Source organism: Halyomorpha halys, unplaced genomic scaffold (assembly GCF_000696795.3).
Source record: "Halyomorpha halys isolate HHAL.00 unplaced genomic scaffold, Hhal_1.1 Scaffold472.1, whole genome shotgun sequence".
Classification (NCBI taxonomy): Eukaryota; Metazoa; Arthropoda; class Insecta; order Hemiptera; family Pentatomidae; genus Halyomorpha; species Halyomorpha halys.
This window is the reverse complement of record NW_027111148.1, coordinates 163,475-187,037: the sequence shown is the minus strand read 5'-3', so window position 1 is coordinate 187,037 and position 23,563 is coordinate 163,475. Positions and strand designations below refer to the sequence as shown.

The 23,563-nt window shown below is 30.0% G+C and overlaps 2 protein-coding genes across 4 annotated transcripts in view; both read left to right on the top strand.

Annotated features, from left to right (window-relative positions):
* na (sodium leak channel non-selective protein na) overlaps positions 1-7,673 on the top strand; it is a 21,316-nt gene extending 13,643 nt beyond the window's left edge. For 2 of the 3 annotated variants that reach the window (XM_014424487.2, XM_014424485.2), the window contains exons 22-30: positions 446-640; positions 748-965; positions 1,043-1,266; positions 3,123-3,259; positions 5,450-5,586; positions 5,673-5,832; positions 5,923-6,045; positions 7,013-7,181; positions 7,323-7,673. In XM_014424487.2, the coding sequence (XP_014279973.1) occupies positions 446-640; positions 748-965; positions 1,043-1,266; positions 3,123-3,259; positions 5,450-5,586; positions 5,673-5,832; positions 5,923-6,045; positions 7,013-7,181; positions 7,323-7,477 (1,518 nt within the window). In that variant the 3' untranslated portion in view covers positions 7,478-7,673. Of the gene's footprint in view, positions 1-445; positions 641-747; positions 966-1,042; positions 1,267-3,122; positions 3,260-5,449; positions 5,587-5,672; positions 5,833-5,922; positions 6,046-6,115; positions 6,213-7,012; positions 7,182-7,322 lie in introns of those variants that run through there. The other variant, XM_014424488.1, reaches the window with a different exon arrangement.
* Positions 7,674-10,391: 2,718 nt separating this feature from the next.
* On the top strand, positions 10,392-22,836 carry Galt (Galactose-1-phosphate uridylyltransferase). Its single transcript, XM_014424490.3, has 7 exons — positions 10,392-10,579; positions 13,306-13,472; positions 13,552-13,757; positions 18,050-18,278; positions 20,896-21,112; positions 21,198-21,306; positions 22,511-22,836. Exons 1-7 carry the CDS (start codon positions 10,561-10,563, stop codon positions 22,755-22,757), a joined length of 1,194 nt encoding a protein of 397 aa, XP_014279976.1. The 5' UTR covers positions 10,392-10,560; the 3' UTR covers positions 22,758-22,836.
* Positions 22,837-23,563: the final 727 nt, after the last annotated feature.

The window sequence follows — 23,563 nt, the reverse complement described above, 5'->3', positions numbered from 1 at the left end:
TATATATATATTCATTTCATGACAAATTCTATGTGATCATTTGAAAGATAATTAAATTTTCTATATTAAAAAAAAAAATCATTTAAATCAGACTAGTATTAACAGAAATACTGGATATTAGGACTATGTTTTTTTTATGACTGTTTTTCGAAGTATTCTGAGCTTGATCCCATGGAAACACATTCACTCTTTTTATAGTTTCGGAATAAATTGAAAAATATAAATCTCTCAAAAACATCATATATTATCTACAAAGTTAAATTAAACAAATTTTTTATCAGACTTTGCACCTGAAGCGAGAGGATAAAGTTATGTGAGTGTATAAAACTGATGTGTTTGAAAATGGCTGATCAGTTAGGTATAACAGTGATAACATTAAATTACTATTATTTACAACTATTATATCTTATCTTTTAAATATTTGTTTCTAACTAAATTATTTTAGTGGCGGGAAGAGGAAGCACATACCGGACCATTAGCACTTGTAAGTACTTGCTTGACTCTTGTGTTTGTTGTCGAAGTTGTAATGAAAATCATTGCATTTACTCCACGAGGCTATTGGCAGTCGAGAAGAAACCGATATGATCTTCTAGTTACAGTACTTGGGGTCATTTGGATATTTATAAATTCCACTTTACATGTAAGCACAATTCAGTTATTATTCTGATTAAATTTTGAATTCACAATAGCTAGTTTAGAAAAATTTTTGTGTTATATTTATAAACTGCTATATCATTTCATTTCCAGAACAATTTATCATATACTGTTGGTTTCATAGTTGTGGTTCTGAGATTTTTCACAATCACTGGGAAACATGCAACCCTCAAAATGCTAATGCTTACCGTTGGTGTATCAGTGTGTAAAAGTTTTTTCATAATATTCGGAATGTTCCTTTTAGTTTTCTTTTATGCCTTGGCTGGCACTATTTTATTTGGTACTGTGAAGTATGGTGAGGGAATTGGCAGGTAATCATTACTTTTTAAAATTTCTACCTCTAATAATTATATAATAATATTAATCATTAAAAACAGAGGTTGTTTAGGAGGGCAAATTTTGAATCGCCTGTAACTGGTGTAGCAATGCTGTTTCGAATAGTCACTGGTGAAGATTGGAACAAAATAATGCACGATTGTATGATACAACCACCGCACTGCACCCCAGCTGACAACTACTGGCAGACTGACTGTGGGAATACTGTTGCATCTTTGATTTACTTCTGCTCATTTTATGTCATAATCACTTACATAGTTCTCAACTTACTAGTGGGTAAGTATTTTTGTAACATATTATAACGAGTTATCAAATCTCTGTTTGTTAAACTTTAAGCTTCATTAATAAGAAATTGATTTTTATAAATTTCAATCTTCATGGAAATTTGAATATTTAATCGCTAATATACTTCGTATACTCCCCTTCTTGGTCGTGTTGCCCTTATTGAATTTCAGTTCTTTGGAAAAAATTAAGTTTCATTTTCTTTTTTATCCCTCAGAGTTACTAGAGCTTACCGGAGTGTGTCTCATGAGGTGGTGCAGGTCTTAGCAGGAGGGGTTCTTCCCAACCTCCTGTGAGAAGACATGTCGAAATATACATAGAAGAAAGAAGGCTCTGCAGGTCAGCCAGAAATTATCTAGGCAAATATTGGGGAGGATCCCAGAAAATGGAAAACCATTGTCCAGGAAGACACGATGGAAGAGTGGACCCGGCGCAGTGGGTGATGATCCCGAATAGATCTACCTTGAGAAATTACTTTCCATCCGCAAAGTCATGGTTAGAAGTAAAATGGGTCCTCCTAGACTACTGGATCACCCAATTCCTGATGGTGTATGGAGGCTTTTGAGCCAAGCTTCATTGTCATGGGAAAGATGTTGACCCCTTATGCCCTCTTTATGGCATGCTAGGAACTGCTGAAGAAAACTGGATTCTATGTTCTCCAGGAAAATGGTTTCCTTTAGTTGGTCACTGAACATAACTACCCAAATATTTTGTTTATGGGTGGAAAAGTTCAGTGGGCCCATCCCACTTCAACTTTGGGTGAAGAAGACTGGCCCCTGGAAAGCCATGAGGCAGAGGAGGAGCAATAGATGGAAAACAAAAGTATTGCAAAGAACAGGAAGTAACAACCAATTTTTGTTTAGTTAATTATTGTATTTGCAGCCTTTTGTTAATCAAACTGTAGCTACATACTTTTATTGCTGTATGGAGTAGGCTAAAGTTAAATAAATAAATAATAAAAGGAATAGAACGTTTAGGTTTCCTAGAGATCATTTTTTAAGAGTTTGGGTGCCAGCTGAAAAGTTTTCAAAGAAAAATGCTGAATAAAAGTAACTCAAAATGTCCTTTTAAGCTACTAATTTTCAAATATTTACCAACAGAGAATCCTCATTAACCCAAGTCTGAAATGGGGTTTAATACTCCACTTAGTGGTCTGCAGACTTCTTTGGATTGTGAACTAATGAGCTGAATAGACATTTTTTTATTTTAGACCATCGTGTTCTGTGATGGGAGCTTTTCAATTATACAAAATATGAGTTAATACAGATGAATGCAAAATAAAATGAATTTTATATTGCGCTATTGAAAAAAAAGGTACATTTTTTTTTTTTACTATTTTGTAAATTTATTGCCCACTACCTGGGCTATCTTCCTACAATGTACTTCATACCGTCAACTATCTACTTCCAATATACATGTACAGTTTAAAGTATGGAAAAAAAGTAATAATTTATTCAAATATTAGAAATAAATCTTAAGGCTCACCTCACTATTTGGAATTTCTTCCATTTCTTTTTTTTTTTTTTATTGATCTTTCTTATTCATATAATGTTTGATGGACATATTTATCATATTTAATTTTAAAATTATAAAAATCTAATTTTAATTTTTATTCAATATTGTGTTTTCTGTAATTATATTGCTAGACTTGGAAATGGTCAGTCAACCCTTAGAGATGGTTGAGGGTGTGATCAGTTAAGACCACTTGGTAAGCTAATAAAATGATTTAATGTGTTCAAACATTTTGATATAAGTTTTAGGCCCTTCTCTGGGCCTAAAAATCTTTCCTTGAAAAAGGCCATGTAGTTTTATTTTTAAAAAATGTACATCAAATTTCTAATTCGTTGTAGCTATAATCATGGAGAATTTTTCATTATTCTATTCAAACGAAGAAGACGCTTTACTTTCTTACGCTGACATTAGGAACTTTCAGAATACTTGGAATGTGGTTGACATCCATCAGAGAGGTGTTATTCCAGTTAGGAGAGTAAGTGTGTCTGCTAAGGCTCATGAATGTTTTGTTGTAAACTTACCTTAAATACATAAGTACATTAAAATAAATAATTATAATTACATTATAATAAATAATTATAAGTACATTATAATAAATACTTATAAGTACATTATAATAAATAATTATAATTATAAGTACATTATAATTATAAGTGCATTATAATAAATAATTATACGTATTTTATAATTACAGTTTTGTAGTCAATGATTCAAAACTCTGTTCTTCTTTATTCTTACTTTTCAACATGATCTAGAGATTAAATTTATTGAAAAAATTCAACCTTTTAAAAATTTACAAATTTTAGTAATAACAAGAGACATCTAATTTGAGTTATCTCCAAGTGTGTGTTGTACTCTAACAGTAAATAAGACATTAATTTTTAGAGATACACTAAGATGCTAGAAAAATTAGCAACCCTTAAGATTTTTACAGATCATTCCTGATAACATTTCAATTCCATGTTCAAAATAATCCAAAGCTTAAAATTGTATAACATTCTGTAAAAACGAGTTTTCTTATGGAAAGATATGAAATTACCCTTTAGAAATTTTCTGATCCTAAACTAAATTTAATAAGAGGTAATGGCCCTATTCAAATTTGTTTTAAAAGAACAATTTTTTATGTTCTTGAAAAAGTATTTATTTAAAGCAAGTTTGTAAACATTGTTTTTATAAAAAGCCAATATTTATACTTTGTTTGTTTTTTTATCAGTTGTTTTTCATATATCAACAGACAAGATAAGTATGTGTATGTCTTTTCCATTGTGTTTGATTGTTATACTTATAATTTATGTCCTACGACTGAAAGGTTTTCATATTATTTAGCTGGGTATTGTGAAAATATCTTTCCTTTATTCAAAACTCATTTTCTTAATCACAATGTTTCAGGACACATTTTCAGTTACACTGCAATTTACATTAAATTTCTTTTTAATTAGTATTTGAATTTAATTTACTGATGAGCTTTATTGTATTTCGAATAATTATCAAACGTTGTTGCCTTCTTTTTCAACAATAAAGGTATATAACATTGGATGCCAGTTTGGTATTTTAGTTATCTAACAATGAGCACCCTCCTATAGGACCAGAACCATTCCTAGGCATTTCTAAAAGGCATCACAGAAAAGTAATTCTTGACTGAGCATGGAAGATAGCAGGCAAAGAGTGGAGGGAATGTATAGGACTGAGACATGCCAAGATTTTAATAACTAAAACCTCTACTTCTAGAACTTAAGTGGCTGCAAGGCCTAAACAGAAATGAACTCCGATTGTTAATAGGAGTTCTTACTGGTCATGGCAGACTTAAAAGACATCTCAAGATATGTGGAGTAGTTTATGATGGAACCTGCTGCTTATGTGGACACGCCCCGGAGACTGCCTTACATCATATAGCAGATTGTGGTAGGTATGCATCACTAAGATATAGGCTTCTTCGCTCTGATAAAATCACAGGAAATGAGGCTTCCTTTATAGATTGGGCATCCCTTTTAGATTTCATTAGAAAGTCAACAAAGTTTGATATAGAAGAATAAGATACATAAAAGAGCCATTCCATTGGTTTGTCTTGGGAATGACAAAAAGGACCAATAGGCCCACTTGCTGGACTTGTTCCCCCCATCATTACCAGTACCAGTATGTAACAATGGGATTAAATGAGAACTATAAAAAAATATATATATTTTTTTTATGTAAGCTGTAAATGAATATCAGACAATATTTGTTTCCCATTAGATATTTAACATCACTGAATATACAGAGATGAAATATATCATTATTAAAATTGAAAAAGAAGACAACAATGTTAGGTAGTTATTACAAGTACTAAGTAAAAAGAAATTTAATGTAAATTGCAGTGATCATGAAGATGGGATAATAATGGTCTTATGATTAAATAAATTTGTTTCTGAACAAAGGTTACTTAGCAGAAAAGATATTTTCACTACACCCAACTAGACTTGAATATTACAATTTCAACTTAAACAATGGTACACACTCAATTCATTTTTGGGATTAATCCCAATATAAATATTTTTATTTATCTATTTACACTTGATATATATATATATAAAATTTTCCTAATTTTTGGTATGATGCTAAAGTTTTGCTTTTTTTTATTGATGGTATTTTTAAGTATAATATTTCGATTTAACTCTATGCTTTGTAGGTTAGATTCATACTAAGGCTTCTGAGGGGGCGTTTAGAAGTAGACCCACAAAAGGATAGACTTCTGTTTAAACATATGTGCTATGAACTTGAAAGGCTTCATAATGGGGAAGATGTTACTTTCCATGATGTCTTAAAGTAACTTTTATTGATTAAATGATATAAATTTTAAAAAAAGAAAAGAGAATTGATTAACATATAAAAATAATTTTTGATTATTATAGTATGCTATCTTATCGATCTGTGGACATTCGTAAAGCACTTCAGTTAGAAGAATTACTTGCGAGAGAGGAGTTTGAATATATAATTGAAGAAGAGGTGGCTAAACAAACTATTAGGACTTGGCTTGAGGGATGTCTTAAGAAGATTAGAGCTACCAGTGGGGTTTGTGTTAGCCTTTTCAGAATGAGTTGGATGATACAATTATGGTTAAAAAAAAATATTAGTTTTTGTTATTGAATTTATATTTTCCAGAAGCAGCAGAACAGCCTTATTGCTGGCTTAAGAGCAACAAATGAAATGAATGTACAGCAAGACTTACAAGAAAATAAGAAGGAGAAAGAAAACATTGAAAGAGAAATTGAAACTGAGACTAAAGTAGGTTTCATATATCAATTTTTACTTTTCATTGGTTATTATTGATTCTTTTATTTTTTATGTATTATAGGGCTCGCTCTTCATAACTTACAAAAGGTGGTATAAGAAAAACAAAAATAATGAATTTGTTTTTGGAACAAAGAAGTCTAGGATAGCAGCCAAAAAAAGTTAAGGGTAGCAAGTATTACACCTTTAAACTATTACTAGTATCGCAATAATATACCCAAGATATTGCTCCTTCACATTACCATTTGTTTAATTTGATGACTAGTCCCTTCATGCCAATTTAGCATTCCCCTTTCTACTTGCATGGAATTATTGCATGAGCAGATTCCTAACCATAAATCTGGTTTAATGGATCATGGCTTGATTTTTAAGCTCTTTTAAAGGTCGGTAGCCTGTAATGAAGGTGGTCTTAGCAATATCCAGGAAGGGTAAATTTTAATACCCACTTCTAATTAACATCACTTATCCCATGCCTTGTAGGTTGATTTTTATAGGTAGCTAATAAGATGTGTTAAATAAAAAGATGGACTTTGTTGAAAAAAGTTTATCTTTGTACTCTTTAATTAATATAAAAACATTTACATAATAAAAAACATTCCATAAGGTTGTATTTATGAAAACTCTTATCTTCCACTCCATTTATTTGTTTAAAGGTGTACAATTGTCCATCCACATCACAATTAAAATTAAATTTCTTTAAATACGATTTTATACATATTTTAACATTTATGTTTTTGCATCATTTTATTTTAGGAAGCAGTTTAAATCAGTGATGTAAACTCATTTTTTTTAAAGAAGGTCAAACAAAACTGTATCAATATTTATTTATTATACCTTTTAATTGATAAATTAAATGCTGATACTTATCTATTGCTTCTTGATTATTTCATTCCAGTTTAAATTTATAGATCATCACTTTCAAGACATTTTTGAAGTCCATATATTTCTTTCTGATTTCAAGGAATCTGAACTAAGACAAAGAGCTAAACCTAAACAAACCACTGCAATACCGAGATCTGACAGTGTAGGAAGTACTGGGAGAAAATTTCTTGCCCCTACTCTTTCTGATCCATCTACCCGTGGCGAGAAAGAAAGGCCTAACTCAAAGAAAAGGAACAACAGAACACCAGGTAATCTCAATTCATATTCTGATTCCACTCTCTTAAATTTGTTAAATGATTCATTTACCTGATAGCTTTATCAGTATAATAATTTTCAAATTATTATTGGGTTATTGTGAAGCATCAATATTTCTAATCTTTCTGTTTCAGCTGAAGGAGGAGAAATGACGAGGGTTCAGACACGAGAATCTATCAATAATAAAGTGAACTCTACAAAAATCTGTAATGTTACACTTGAGGTGAAGGAATGGTGGCATGAACAGTTGTGTATTTATTCAGATACCAGTGAGGAAGATTGTTTGTAGATATAATTTTGCAATTTCAATGGTTTTTATTATTATTATTACAAGAAACTGTTGTTTTTTAATGAACAAGGCTGTGTTTAATTGTATGATATTATTTTATTATTTTTTAGATGAACTATTGTTTGTTTTATTTTTTTTTTTTTTAGTTTTTCGTAAATGGCAAATGAGATTTAGTATTTTCCATTGGACTTGTACAACAACAATATGTAACTTCAATTTACAAAACTTGTAAATTGAAGTTACATATTTTCTTCCTCGATTATCGGTTACCTAAAATAGCTATTCATTTTAATTGATCTGTTGTTGTCATATTTGAATAAATTATTAGTTTTTTAGAGTACCCATTAATGGAAAACAAATAAATTTTCAATCACTTTTTTTTTTTATTTATTTGGTGACCCAGAAGTATAAATCAAGTAAGATCATGAAAACATTTTTTTGACTAATCATTCTTTAGATTCAGTACTCGAGGAAGTAATAGCTATTATGATGTATAACTTTAATTATTTCTACTTAATTTTCTGGCCTTCAATTACAATGCTTTAAAAGGTATAAAAGTTTCCTTCCTGTCCTTTTGTGGACAAATATCTTCGACAAGTTTGATCTTTTATTGTTGATGGATTATGTTGTCAGTTGTGTTTTTTATATAGGAGAAAATTTTCAGAATGCAGAGATTATTGCTGTTCTATTGTTTGTTTAATATTTTGTATATATTTAATGTGATTAAATATAAGTATTGATGGTTGAAATTAAGATGCATTTATTGTTGGAATGTAGATATGATTTTATTTTTAATAATAGATAAATCAGATTTTTTAAACTTAATGTTGACATAAATGTTACAGTAAATTAAAAATTATATAATAAAATGGTTAAGAACAAAATGATGGTAAAATGAATTTTTTTATTGGATATCTCAATAAAAATGAAATATTACTTATTTATACAAAAATAGTAAATATTGTTAAAAAAAAATAGTAAATGTAATAGACTAATATTTCTCAATAAATTTTTGTTTTTCTAATTTCACAGAGGGTATTTGTTTTGAGAACCTAATCTTTGGAGAAAAAAAAAATTGTAAACTTTTCTTGGAATTTCTTAAAGAAGAAACTCTCCAGATTTATCTAACACTAAAATAACCTGACATGCTGATTCAACAAATTGAAAAATAACAATTATAACATTGATATTCCTTATGAAGATACATTTTTTAACAAATATTGTAATTATTTTTGATAAAAGTATTTAAACCTTTGATTCAAGTTTTTAAATCTAGTGCTATACGTAAGTTCTTAAAAGACTTTGTTTATCTCTCTGATTATATCTATCATCAATCAATTGATTAAAGATGGAATTTGCTTTGATAAATATTTGTGTGAATTGCACAGCCAAACCTGTTCATAGTTAAATTTATTTGTATGTGTATATAATTGATGATTTCAATCAAGATTTCAAAGTTGAGAATGCTAGTAATATCTTTTAGAAATAAACAATGACGACCTTAACTAACCATTAAGTCATCTTTCATTAAAGAAGGGAAGTAAGTTATGTATTTAGAAAGAAAATTTTAAGTAACTTTTAATTTAAATTAATATGTATTCTAAATTTTAGCTTACCAACATTAAAAATTTAATTAATTAATTTAAAATGTTTGAGACAAAACATCACTGAACAAAGATTTATGGAATGTACATGTATTTAGCCTGATTTTAATCAGAGATGGGCAAAAATTAGCTATAGTTGAAACTAATAGCTTTAATTGCCGTAGATATGACCCTTACTCATGAATCAACCATTGATAAATAAATATCATACCCATCACAATTTAGCTATTAGTTATGATTGTAGCTAATTTGGAATTATTACAATAGGTATCATCATTGGATATTATTAGGTTTGCAGGAATATATTTCCATTGTTTTTTACTGAAACAAAGGTGAATAAACCAGTGATTTTTTTTTTTCTTAAGAAGGCAATTAAGCTGTGGATTCTTTCTGTCTTGTCAGTTTTGTTTGTCATTATTTCATTAATTTTTCCAAATAAATTTTGCATGTTATTCAGATAATTAAATTCACTGAGTACTCTATTTACCATGTGCCTACCTATCATTGCTTTACTTGAATAGTGGCACTTCTGACAAAAAAAAAAAATTATTTTATATTTCATGGATTGTACGCCACTGTATTTTCTTCTTGACACCAACCCTACCAACTTTGAGACAGTCTATAGAGGGATCACACAAGGTATAGAAAACCCTGTCTATGTTATCCTTGGAACATACATTTTAAAAATCAATTTTTTTTTTTGACAATTGTTCTACTCACTACTATACAACAACTAATAAAGTAAATGAGTGATATATTAAACAAGCCTGTTTGTATGTTTGAAACCACAAGGTACAGCTACTAACAAATATTACTCTTAACAAATTTATGCAATGTCTAATTTCCTCATCAGATATTATCACTAAAACAAATTAATGTCATTAACTTTTGTTTTCATAATTCTTTTAGGGTATGTGCTAATCATTGATAATAATTAAAAGTAATTCACTTTATCACTGAAATGAGTAACTGAATTTTAAGACTGGCACAGGTCAATTCTCTAGTTTTTCTCAAAAAAAATTATTAATATGAAATGATGATGAGCACTACTTGGCTAAAGTTATAGAAGTGAAAATTATAACTTACCAGGATAAAAGAGTATTAAAAAGATTATAATTATAAATGTATGAGGAAAAACGTCATTCAACAAAAGATTTAAGAAACAAAAAATTGAGGTATGAGGAGTGTATTTCTATTTAATTTTAATTAAAACTTATATAAAATTCGATAGTAGAAGTTGATAAAGTTATCAAGTCAAAATTATTACTTCAGCTTCCATCACTGTTAACAGAAACACATGTAACCATACTGAAGGTAATGATGATTCGTTATCTGTTACTAAATTGACATGGCCTTATCTGCCCCTTCAAGAGATAGATCTTAATCATTAATTTATTGCGATAAACGCCACTAACAAACGATACGTTTGGTTTAAAACTTGATGCAGTCTTGTACTCCGGCGTTATTTTGGGAAAAGCAATGGAATTCAGCGCTTCAGGTAATTATAATTATATTTCTTGTGGGATATGTTTATGCTAAGTAAATTCGAGTATAATTGGTTTCGGAAAGGAGTCAGCCTCACAATGGATTTGGCTTATTTAATTTTTTTAATTTAAAATAAAATCACAAAGAAAAGATATAGTTGTTTTATGTGCATTTCAGAGCACTAAATGTTCTTATATAAATCCCTCCTTTTCTTTGCCCTCATTTTTTTTTTAAAGTCGAAATACTATTTATATAAATTATGATAAGGATATTTGCTAACCTTGAACCCTATAATCTGTTTATATAAATTATTTTATTTGAATTCCTCATCGTTTAAAACTATCACGTAAATTAATCGTGAATCTTGGCAACTCCAAGAAAATAATTTTAAAGATTATTCTAAAAATATTATAGTATGTTCTGTTGTTGAGCAATGAATACGAAAAAAGTGTTTAGATTTGATTGCTTAATTGATCATTGTGATTAAAAGAATATTGTTACTCAATTTAACCGGCACATTCCAAATCTATTTGAGGGGGGGGGGGATTAGGCAGCGCCGGTAATCTTGTTTTAGCTTAATAATCCCATCAGTTGTCTTTTAAAACGTACTGTATTTTCAAAGTGCTCCTGATTGTTATGATTATTGGAGCTGATGATATCGAAGGAAGAAATTTTCTTCTAACAAAATCGAACTTGAAATATTTATCTCAAGATTGTTAGTTATTTTTTAACTATGAACTTGAATTGAATTATTAATTTTAGCTACTAATTATAAATTGGCGTATATTGCAAAAGTAAATAATCTCTTTTTAATGACGAAATTTGGTACTTCAATAAAAAAAGTCACTCAGCTCAATTTCCACTAACTGCCAATTTTCTGTAAATCAATCTTTCTAAAAATAATTCTTCTAGTTGCCATTTCCTCGTTTTATTATAGTTATACAATATAATTGGTATTCAACTTCTTCGTAATAACATTTTTATGAAATGGGCAACCTTGTCAAAAACGAGCACTCAAAGATTCATTATATTAATAATTTTGAGAACAAAATAAGATTATGGCTAAAAAATGTATTGAACAGAATATTAAGGTAAAAAAATTACATTAAATTGATATAATAAATTTAACTTTATGATATATTAATATACACATCACCTCTATATTAAGTTTTGTATAACATTTTAATCTTTACCCAACATATCTTTACTTAGCTTTAACAGTGTCACATTTGACAAAAAAAATTGATTTCATGTGTATTTGAAGTATTCTATGGTACCGTAGACTTTAGTTTCACTTTAGATTGTCGCTTTGAGGTAGTCTACAGAGCGCCAACTGAAGAGTAAGAAACCATACGGAAACATCTTAGGAAAACGTCCATTTCAAAATAAAACCAAAATCTTTTTTGTAATCAGATGTGTCAACACAAAAGGAAAGCAGTCTTATGAGTTTAATGAATATAGACTCAGGATTAACCGGTTTTCCCACATAAACAGCGACGTTTCAGTCCCTAACAAGACGGGTAAGTGGGGTTCCACTGGCGTAACTAGACCATTTGAGACACCAAGAAAATTATTTTGGTGGATACTCTCTGGGAAAAAACAAAACAAAAAATAATTATAAAATTCCAGCAATTTTCTTTATTTAAAGATAACGTTCTCGACTGATAACAGAAAAAATGTACATATAAAATAAAGCCATTATTCAAAGACATAAAAAAAAGAAGGAGTGCCCTGCCAGTGGCATACTTACACCATTTGGGGCTCAGGATGAATTTATTTTAAAGGTCCCTTCAAAGAAAAAGAACACAGCAATTTTTATCTTGAAAAAATAAATTATCATAATTTAAAAAAGGACACTTTTTTTCAATAAAGTAAAAATGCTTCAGGCATAGAAAAATTACTTATACATAATTTTAGTAGAACCCTTATTCCCCATTCCTCTCAGATATATATACCCCCTAAACCCCACCATATTGTCCAACCAAGGTCTAGATCCCCTAATCACAGTCAATAATGATCACATGTAAAGGGCCTCATCATAGTAACAGAAATATTCAGATTAAGGAGAATTTCATTGGAAATAGAGAGAGTTGTGGTCAAGAGATAAAACAATGGTAAGAGTAAACATATTTATTATGCTACACTTGATCCCAAATCTGGATTTGTGAGCTTATGTCGAAATATCATGACACATTAAAAATAAACTTTCAACACAGTTTCTTTTTATATATATGGTTAATGATATTTGGACCAATATTAAAATTGAAAATTAAATTTACTTAACATGATGACATATTTTACACTAAAAGCAGTGTAAAGTCTTAAATTTAAGAGAATAAAATCAAAAGACAAGGAAATGTAAAATAATTATTTTAGTTGAAAAAAAAAAAATGACAAATTTAAAATTCCAATATGAACCACAAATAATCTAAATATGATCATCAGTACTTCCATCAACTTTCACTATCTAAAGTAGTAATATGCATACATCACTTACACTTTTAAGAAAGGTAATCCTTAGGCAGGATTCTGGTTTTCTTTTCCTCGTTTCCACATACTGCTAAACTGCCTTTTCTTCTCCTTACCGGTTTTTATACAGTATGTTATACTAATTATGTATTTATTTTAATTTTTGCTAAATCTATTATACCTCTTACTCAGTCATTGTAGTGATAATTAATACTAATTCTCATAATCATCGTAAGTAATAAAAATGAACTATTATATTCTTTATTTTAGAACATCCTCATATTAGATATAATCCATTGAAAGGAGAATGGGTGCTGGTTTCTCCTCATAGACTGCAAAGACCGTGGCAGGGACAACAGGAAAGTGTCCCAGATGAAGTTCCAGAATTTGATCCTAAGAATCCTTTATGTCCTGGAGTCACTAGAGCTAACGGAGAAGTAAATGATTAGAATTATATTCTTTTTTAATAATTTGATTTATTTTCTAATAGTCTTTTAATATTTTTTATGTTCATAGGTAACTCCTCAGTATGAAAGTACTTATGTCTTCACTAATGACTTTCCAGCGCTATTGCCACAAGCGCCATCACCCCCTGATAACAGTGACCCTCTTTTTAAAATGGGTGATGCTAAAGGAACTTGCCTTGTAATGTGCTTTAATCCAAAAAGTAATGTAACTGTAGGAACAATGGAAATACCAAGCCTAATTGATGTTGTGGAAAGGTATGAGCATTCAATCAAGTTATCAACCAATGATATGCATCTTAAACTAATTTAAAAAAAAATTAAATCTGTACAGCTACAACACTGAAGGTTTAGGGGTGCAGTACTTTGTAAGGAAGTACTGTTACTAGAAAAGCGGTTGTGCTAGGAGGTGATTTGGTTAGAATCACTGTCAAATGTTTTACCCGATAAAGGGCTTCACCCTGGAGGACTCATGAACCTACAGGTTTGTTTCACAGTTGCAGTAAAACAGAAAATAATTATCTGCCACATCCAGATTTGAACCTGGGTCCTTGGAGGTAATAGCACATTGCCTCACCACTGAGCTACCCGCTCCCATCCTTAACTTATAAATGTTCTTTATTTAAAAACTTTAATTGGATACTATTTAACACATATGAGTCACTTGTAATCTATGACTTTTTCTTTCCCAATATATTATAAGTTCAAAATGAACTTATAAATCGTGAAGCTCATTACAAATTATGACATCAATGATAATCTCATCATAAGTAATGCTACTTATACCTAGCAGTTCAATTTCATTTCTTAAATACTTAATTATAACTACTTAAATGTTTTTAATGATGTACAATTAAATGCATTTTGGTGGGTATCAGTTCATAATAAAGTTCAAAAGTGAGTTGATGAGGTTAAAAAATAATAATAGACAACATAATAGTTTCATCGCATCGGTAGTAGAGTGAATTATTCTTAACCAAATTAAAAATGTGTAGGTATATTCATATTTATCAGACCAATTGATTTTTTTTCTGTTTAACCTATCGCTTTGAACAGGCCTACAAAGTGGGGCGAAACGTCGGACATTAAATAGTTAAAAACTATTTGTTCTTTTTGACAAAAAAAGTCTTGTATTACCGGTGATTGATGGGACCCCGGTTGTGGTTATTGTTCTGAGCGGATGTTCTCGTGGAGGTAGATCGACAAAAGGACGTCCACCAGCCTTGTTCTCTTGTAAGATGAGTCGAAGTAGTTCGCCCCCTTGGCTAAAATGATGAAGACGATGGCGATGGCCAGAATGCTGATAACTACGAGTGCGTAGTGAGGTGACAATGGAGACGATATTAAAAAGTCATCTGTCTATTTTTGCAGTATAAAAAACAACAGAGTAAGCTGTTTTGTTTTTTGCCGTAATAAAAATCATATGTTCATGAAATCGATTTGTGGACCATATGTTAGCCGCAACATACTGCCCGCCTAAGATTTGTTAAAAATTTTAAATTTGAACTAGTTTAATCTCAGGTAGATTGTCCTCCAGAGCGAAAGGATCGGGCCACTTGTCCTTTCAATTTTTAACCATCCAGTTCAGGTCCGCCATAAGTGTTGCTTAACTAGTTCCGACGCTTAAAGTCCTCTAGAAGAAGAGTTCTCCTGCAGTCTGAAGAATTGTCTTCTGATTTTACGTGGGAGTGTTTTGTAATATCCAGTATTTGGATGATGCGGTGAGCTACAAATGGATTCATACGCTGAGGAGGTGTCCTCAGCCATTCCAATACTACAGTCAAATCTTTAAAGAAAAATGAGGTTCTCTCAGTTCTAGGCGGGTTATGACTTTGTGGCAGGATTTCAATAAGCATCATAGTAAAAGAGCACACCATTCTACCCGCTTAAGTAAATGATAACAATAACACTGAACATTTTCTATGACTAGATATTTATAATTTTATATATATATAAAAAATTGAAATTCCCATTAGTCACAACAAAGTCAGTTGGAAGAATAAAGGGCTAGATGCGGAGTGGAGTTTCTGTACTAGCTTATTCTTGGGAGACTTTTTCATAGTTACCCGAAACCTGGTTAATACTATTCTAAGAACATTCATCACTAGTTCTTTTTTTATTTTTAGGTTGAATTCGACTCTTCATTTGTTGATCATGCAATGCTTTACCTTTAATTAATCATTTTTAAACTACCGATTAAATAAGGTTAAAAACTATAAATGAATAAATATTGGCTCATGTACATAATATGAGAAATTTAGTTCAAGCATTAAATTTGATAAAACAGAAATAAAAATCTAGCCAAAAAAGAGTAAAACTCATAAAAACCCCTAAACATGCAATTTTGTGCAAAATAAAATTAGTGTTATTTGAGCGCCTTTTCCATGATTTGAATTTCTGTTGAAGTTTGGTGGAATTTTAAACTAGGAAACAAAAGATGCAATTGCACAAAAATCTGGCTTTTTCTAGTTATAACTGTCATTAATTTAATTATCAAATTCTTTTATGGATTATATTTATCCATTTTTTATTACTGCTAAGAAGTGGTTAATTATATAAAATAAACAAAATTAAAGGTACTTCAGAAGAAGGCTTTTTGAAATTTCAGCATTCAAGAACGGGCAAATTATTTCGATGAGGTTGGTCTTGACCAGTCTTAGATTAAAGACCACTTGATAGTTCATTGATATGATAATTAAAAAATATCATCATTTGAGACTTTTTGGAGAAAATGGTAAAACAGTTTAAAGTTGATTAGATAAAGTGGCACTTCCCATAAGCTGATTTTACTGTCACATCCCCATATAAATATGTTACATAAACAAGTTTTAGAGGTCTTAGAACTACTTAGAGGGTTTTAGCTTAACGATTGCTTCAAACTGATAAAAATACCTTGAAAAAATCTTTTTTTTTTTTATTAAATTTAAGGTTACAAAAATTATTCAATATAAGAAAAAAGAAATGGTGATTTTATTGTAAAAGCATTCATTTTTGTTTATACAGTACAGTTTCCCACAAAAAACTAGTTATTAGGATGCCCTGAATTCAAACTTGGACTTAAAAGTATTTCTGTTTCCTTGCCTGTCAGGGTCTTAATATTCCAGGTAGCCACTCTTATGTCTTCTTCCCTGCTGTGTCATTTCCATAAAATCCGTCAGTATCAGATGATTGTGTTGTTTCTCAGATTCGATAATACTGGATGTGGGTGAATAGCCCAATTCCCAGAGGCTCTGTATCCTCAGGACAACTGGCTCCCTGAATATTTAGGTGAGTACTATATGCGACCTTAGTGTCAGGATTAAGTGTTGAGTACTGTAATGTTGTGTTATGTGAGCAATGTACTGAACTCAGAAAACCGGGAGAGCGTTAATCACCGTTAGCCATGCACAAGAACTAACTCCTACAGATTTAAAAAGATACTCCACACTCTGTTTCAGAAAATTTGGAACGAAAAGAGGATACCAGAAGAGTGGAGGGAAAATATTATCCCCACACATAAGAAGGGAAGTCAAATCATTTGTGAAAATTATAGACCTATTTGCCTGTACTCAGTTGTGTACAAACTATACACTTGAATATTGGAACAACATCTGCGGTAATATGGTGAAAATGATATAGAGGAAGAGTAAGCTACTTTTTGCACAGGCAGACATATGTAAGACCATTTGTTCTCCCTAAGGATGGTGGCAGAGAAGGCCTGGGATGAAGGGCAAAGTGTGTATCTTGTATCTTGTAAACCAGATGGTACTGTGTAAGAAATAACAGCATATGTGCTACATCAGGAGTAAGGTCTGTTGTTGAAGTACTTGAGGTGCGACAGTTGAAATGGTTCGGCCATGTCTGTAGGATGGGAAATGACCGAAAAACCCGATGGCTGATGGAAGCAAGGCCAATAGGAAAGCACCTAGTTGGTAGACCAAGAATTACCCATAATGAATACATAAACGGGTTGTGAAGAGAATGTGGCAGGTCAGTGGGTCAAATCCAGAGAATGGCTGAGGATAGAGATGTATGCAAGAAATGGACTATGGTTATATTTACCAGGGAGATAGAGGAAGAAGAAAACTTAAAGCAGTTTCATCACAATTTATTAAGAAATGTTAGTACTCTGATGAAGGATCATATGCTCAGGTTCATTCAAAATTCTTTTTAATGAAATCAACATATTTTAGCACAACAGGGGTTTTTATTTTGTTTTTTAACCTGCTTAAAAGGGTTTGAAAAAATCCTTTTAACGATAAATACAGGCCAGTTAAGTTTTTAAAAAAATCTGGGTTAGGTGTACAGGCCTCAAATATATGAATTTTTTTTTAAATATGTCTATGTTAAACGTTAAATAATGTTTGTCTGCCTAAAATACCTGGACAGTTAAGGCTTCAAATAGTTTGCAAAAATATGATGAAATAAATAACTGGAAATGATCCAGATCTATTTTTCTCTTAAGATGAAAAATTGCTTTTAAGAGTAAAAAAGTAAAACTCTTATTTAAAAGATTTAGCTTTAAATTAAAGTTTATATAATTTACAATTTACTTTCTATTTTCTTAAAAGGTGGATTCAAGAATTAATAAAGCTGGGGGAAAAATATCTTTGGGTTCAGATTTTTGAAAATCGGGGTGCCATGATGGGTTGTTCAAACCCACACCCCCACTGTCAAATTTGGGCTACTTCATTTTTCCCTAATGAACCTAGGATAAAAGATTGTTACCAAAGAGAATATTTTCAAAAGTATGGAAGACCTCTTTTAATGGATTATGTGAGAAAGGAACTCGATTTGAAGGTAAGTAGATAACATTTTTAATAGATAAGATGCTTACAAACATTTCTAAAAACATATATCCCATTTATGAAACAGTTTAGTAAGCTTTCCTCATACAGTTACATGATTCAATATTAAATTTATACTTGACATGAAAAATCATTTTTTAAACTAGAAATGAATTTTTTTTTAATAATAAAAAGTATTAATTTAATAATGATGAGAAGTTAGTTGACCGTGGATAATATATATGAGGAGAATTTTCCAAGCTCGTACAAGTAGCCCTGATGAAGGCTACAAATTTTGGCAGAAAGTTGGCACTATTAAATAAGTTCTTTATTTGTGTTATATTCTGACTGCGCCCCAAGCCATCTTCTCCTCATATTAATTTAATACTTAAAAATCTCACCAATACTTTTAGTCCTGACCTAAAAGAGATGAGCACTAATGTCATCATTGGGCAATATAAGGGTTAGTAAGAGGATCAATAGTAAAATTGAATTATTTTTTTTTTTTTTTTAAAAACTTCAGATTTCCAATTTTACAAGCTCCAAGTGGAATGGTAATATGTATTAGCTCTAAATTGCTAGTCAGAGCAACATGTTTATTTTTCATTTTTTAAATGCTAATAGTAATTTTTTATTTTTATTATTCATTTATTTCATTTCTCGCTTCACTTTTCATCTATAATATGATTATATATTATAGATAATGATGAATTTTACATTTTTGTAAATTAACAATATCTGATTCCTCAAAGCTGATTTCGCAGGTTTTTAAAACAATGTGTAGGGAATTTCTTTTTTTTTTAAGCAATAATATATTAAGTTATGGTAACTGATAGCTGGTTGGAGGTAAAACACGAAATAGAAAAAGGTGGTTGTCCCGTTTCTTAATGATTAGAAAATTAAATCCAAAATTTTCAGTGTCAATATCAGATCTTTTGATGAAAGCAATAATGAAGGTCCAAATTATGGTTTTGTGTATGAGTGCAAACAAATGGATCCAGTTACTCCTAAAAAAAGATAAGAAAAAATGTCTGTACTTCCTGACCTGTTTGAAGTAAAACTTAGTAAGTACAGTATATACCATGGTATCACAGTGCAGAAAAACAGGGTATCTACTGTACTTATCAAGTTTTACTGCCTCTTTGTCATTTAACCTACTAAACAAAAGTAGATTTTTAACTTTTATATCTTCAACTAGTATTCTAGTTTGTATATATTAGCACACAAATATACATTTTATTCAATGTGAAATTTGGTATAAACTCAAATGTTTTGTTAAATTCCACTGAATATAAATTTGGGTTAAATTGTACATTGTACCAGGTGCAGTTACCATGTTCTACATTCACTAGGTCTGCCGTGATTTACTGTCATAGCAGTATTGTTACAGTAGGTCTTGTGTGATAGGTAACAGTACATGTAGCAGTGGTGAAGGTACTGTCACATTAAAAGACTTTTACACAATAACTAAAACTTCAAATCAGACTAAATGTCAGATACCATGGTTTACAACAGAGTGCTTCAAATATTATAAGATAGGTGATCTGACACATAACCAGGTAGCAGGAGCTCAAACTTGGTAGAAAAACATGGTATCTGCAAGTACCTCTCCTCCATTATTTGTTATTACATTCACAAAAAAAATGTGAGTTGCAGCTAGTAAAAGTTTTGTTTTTCACCACACTCAAAATAATTGGGTAATATAATTTTGTGATTTTTGTTGGAGCCAAGTACCAAATATTATCCTTGAAACTTAAAAAATTGATTTCCCACAAGTTTTCATTCTTTAGTCAAGTTTGAGACTATATCCCACCATTAACAATTGTTAAAAAAAACAACCAACAAATTGTTTCAATGACCATATAAGGGGAACGAGGGCCAAACTGGTAATAAAGAAATAAAAAATTAAAAAAAAAAAAAGAGTTCAATTAAAATATCTGTTCATTGGAAAACTGTATTCACATTTATATTTGTCTTCTTCATTTGTTATTTCTTTAGGAAGATAAATTAGAAAATAATGAATTATATTTACTTGTAAATATGAGGTGAAAAAATTTCCATTTAGAATATCATCATTATTCTATATTACTTGTATCACGTTTCTGGTGCACCCCATATTCATGTACTAATATTCCTCAATTTGTCAATTAGATCTATTACTTTTTGAAATATTGTCATGTATGTACATAAGTTAAAATTTATTACATAACATTCATTATATAAACAATGCCTTTCACTTCTCCCCTAAATGTTATGTAGTAAATTTTAAATTTTGTGTATACATGACAATATTTCAAAAAAAGAAATAGTAATTGAGGTATATTGTAAAATGAGGTGTATTATGTGTTTTTCCATCTTGATCTTCAACATATCTTAGAAAAACTCTCAAAGAATGGTTAGAGAATTACCCCCTACAAATAGTCTTAGATTACTGTAACATATCTTTTCATTGCCTATCATTACTTCCAAATGACCAAGTGTGAATAACATGGAACTCTAAATTGAGATTTCAAAAAAACTTTTTTCAAACACGTACAAAAATATTATTAACTATACAATATAAACCTAAAATTTATAGTATTTTTGCCTAAATGCATATTTTGATATATAAATTAATTAATAATTTTCAGGAACGTATTGTGTTTCAAAATGACAATTGGGTGGTGCTCGTTCCTTTTTGGGCTATTTGGCCTTATGAAACAATGATTCTTCCTTTGACTCATGTACGGAGAATGTATGATCTGAACAAGACACAAATAAGCGATCTAGCAGACGCTATGAAGCGCTTGAGTACACGATATGATAATATGTTCAAAGTGACATTCCCTTACTCGATGGGGTGGCATGGTACTGTTTTGTTTATAAATATTTGGTTCTTTATAAAAAAATAAACAATTATTAAAATAATCGTAATGGCATGATTTTTTTTCAGGAGCACCAACTGGAGCACTTAGAAATGAGCCAATGGACCATTGGGTCTTCCATGGCATGTATTATCCTCCACTAGTTAGATCTGCAACAGTAAAAAAATTTATGGTTGGGTAAGCTTTAGAGAAATTAATTAACACATTATGCATAAGTTGGTGACTATGGATGTTATATGAGAAGATAGTTGGGGGCAAGGTTAATGAAGAACACAAATAAGTAAATACTTGTTTTATTGGTGCACACATTTTGGCCAGAACTTCAGGCCTTCATAATAAGCAATAAGAACAAAAACAAGATAACAACCATAATGAATAAAAAGTAAAACTGAATTACAAGAAAATAATGAGATAACAAATAATAGCTACCTAAGTAGTATAGGAACAAAATGTAAAATATAAGTATTATGAGAATAAAGTAACATTATGATTATGAAAAAATAAAGAAATAGGAATTAATTTTATGTATGAAAATTTAGCAAGTAAATATATATTATTTTCTTTTTCTTTCATAATTTTAATATTAATATATTCTCATATCGCTTTTATCTGCCAATGATATTTACATTAAACATTTCCTTTCAATACTATTTATATTATTGTTTTTCCTTGTATTCGTTATGGTTCTTATCTTATTTTAGGTATCTATAATGAAGGCCTGAAATTATAAATAATATACATAATGGAATATAATACTGTACTATTGGCAGAGGGCTAAATTAATATTTTTTTTTTCCAGATAGTCATTTATAAATATTAGAGTTAAGTAGGAACCCTCCTAGGAATGCTTATTGGGTTTTTGACAAAGCAATCTGAATCCATTTTCATCAGAAATGTGCTAATAATTTTTACTGGTTTTTAAACATTCCAGTTATCCCTTTCCATTATGGTATTCGGTTGTAAATATGTTTGTAATATTTTATCAATAACATTTATCTGCGACACAGTAAAGTGGTATCAAGCAAGAAATTTGGGTTTGTATGATTTTTTTGTTTTGGAAAAAGTCTCATACCATCATAGCAAGACATTATGGAGATTTCTATTAAATTTATTCAAAGAATCTGAAGCTATTTATTATTTAATTGAGATAAGGATTTTCTCTAACTCCAAGTTGATTAATGTTGCATAATGGACACAATTTTTATAAACTTGTTCAAAAACTATCTCAACCTCCAGTTAGTACTACTACACAAAGGGCCATCAGAACCAGCTTTATGAATAAAGTACCAGTGTAGCACTAATCCAAAAGGCTTAATTAAATTTATCGCTTGATTAATATTGTATATCATGTATTGTTTAACATGTTATTAAATATTTTCAGATATGAAATGTTGGCACAGTCCCAACGAGATATCACTCCAGAAAAGGCTGCTGATGTTTTACGAAATCTTGGTGAATCTCATTTCTTCTTAGAACTTAAAATGCAAAAAGAAAAGGTCATACCAAGTAAAAAAAAGAAACCTGTTACATCAGAAAAACCATCAAAATCAACTGCAGGAGATAAAGGGCAGAAAGGGGCAGATAAGGGCGATTCAAAATCACCAAAAAATGTTAAAGCACCTAAATGAACTCAAGTTTTAAACATATGTTAAATTGCTATTTGAAAAATTATTTAAGTAAATAAATTGAGGATTATTAGAAAAAATGCTGTTATTGATGAATTTTTTTATTCCTTTTCTTATAACATTAATAATAAAAGATGGCGAACCTGGGTGTTTAACCTCAGTAATCCCAACAATCCTTACATAGACAATTTCCTTCCACTGAACATCAGAACTAAAATCCTCAAGATCATGAGAGATAGTTGACCGTGGATGACTTATAGGATGAGAAGATGGTTGGGGAGGGGGAGGTGGGGTAAAAATAAAACACAAATAAGTTGAAGTAAATTATTTAATTGTGCAGACGTTTCAGCCAGAATTTCTAGCCTTCCTCAGGGCTAAGAACAGAACAAGATAACAACCAATGAATACAGAAAATAAAAAATAAAATCTAAACAGAATGACATAAGTAAATAATTGTACAGAATGGAATTAATAAAATAAAGTGATGAAAGAAGTGGAAAATAAAATGTATACATAGGTAATTGAATAAGTAGGTAAAATAAAATAATTAAGGAAATAAAATAAAAATGAAGTAATATAATGCAAAGAAATATGAATATATTAGTTTATTAATTATTTAAAAATTAAAATTATGGAAAGAAAATATATGTAACAACTGAAATATGAAGCCATAATATGAGATAAAGAGGCAAAATAAAAGTTAAGTTAAACAAAAGAAATTAATAGAAAAAAAATTGAAAACAACAATAATAATATATGGTGAACATGACTAATAACGTAGGTAAGGAAAATTGAGAAAAGAAGGGGAG

Excerpts from the sequence above, each read along its gene's own strand:
- Galt (XM_014424490.3), top strand. Across the intron at positions 13,473-13,551 it reads TCACTAGAGCTAACGGAGAA|GTAACTCCTCAGTATGAAAG; the intron begins GTAAATGATTAG and ends TTATGTTCATAG. Across the intron at positions 21,113-21,197 it reads TTACTCGATGGGGTGGCATG|GAGCACCAACTGGAGCACTT; the intron begins GTACTGTTTTGT and ends ATTTTTTTTCAG.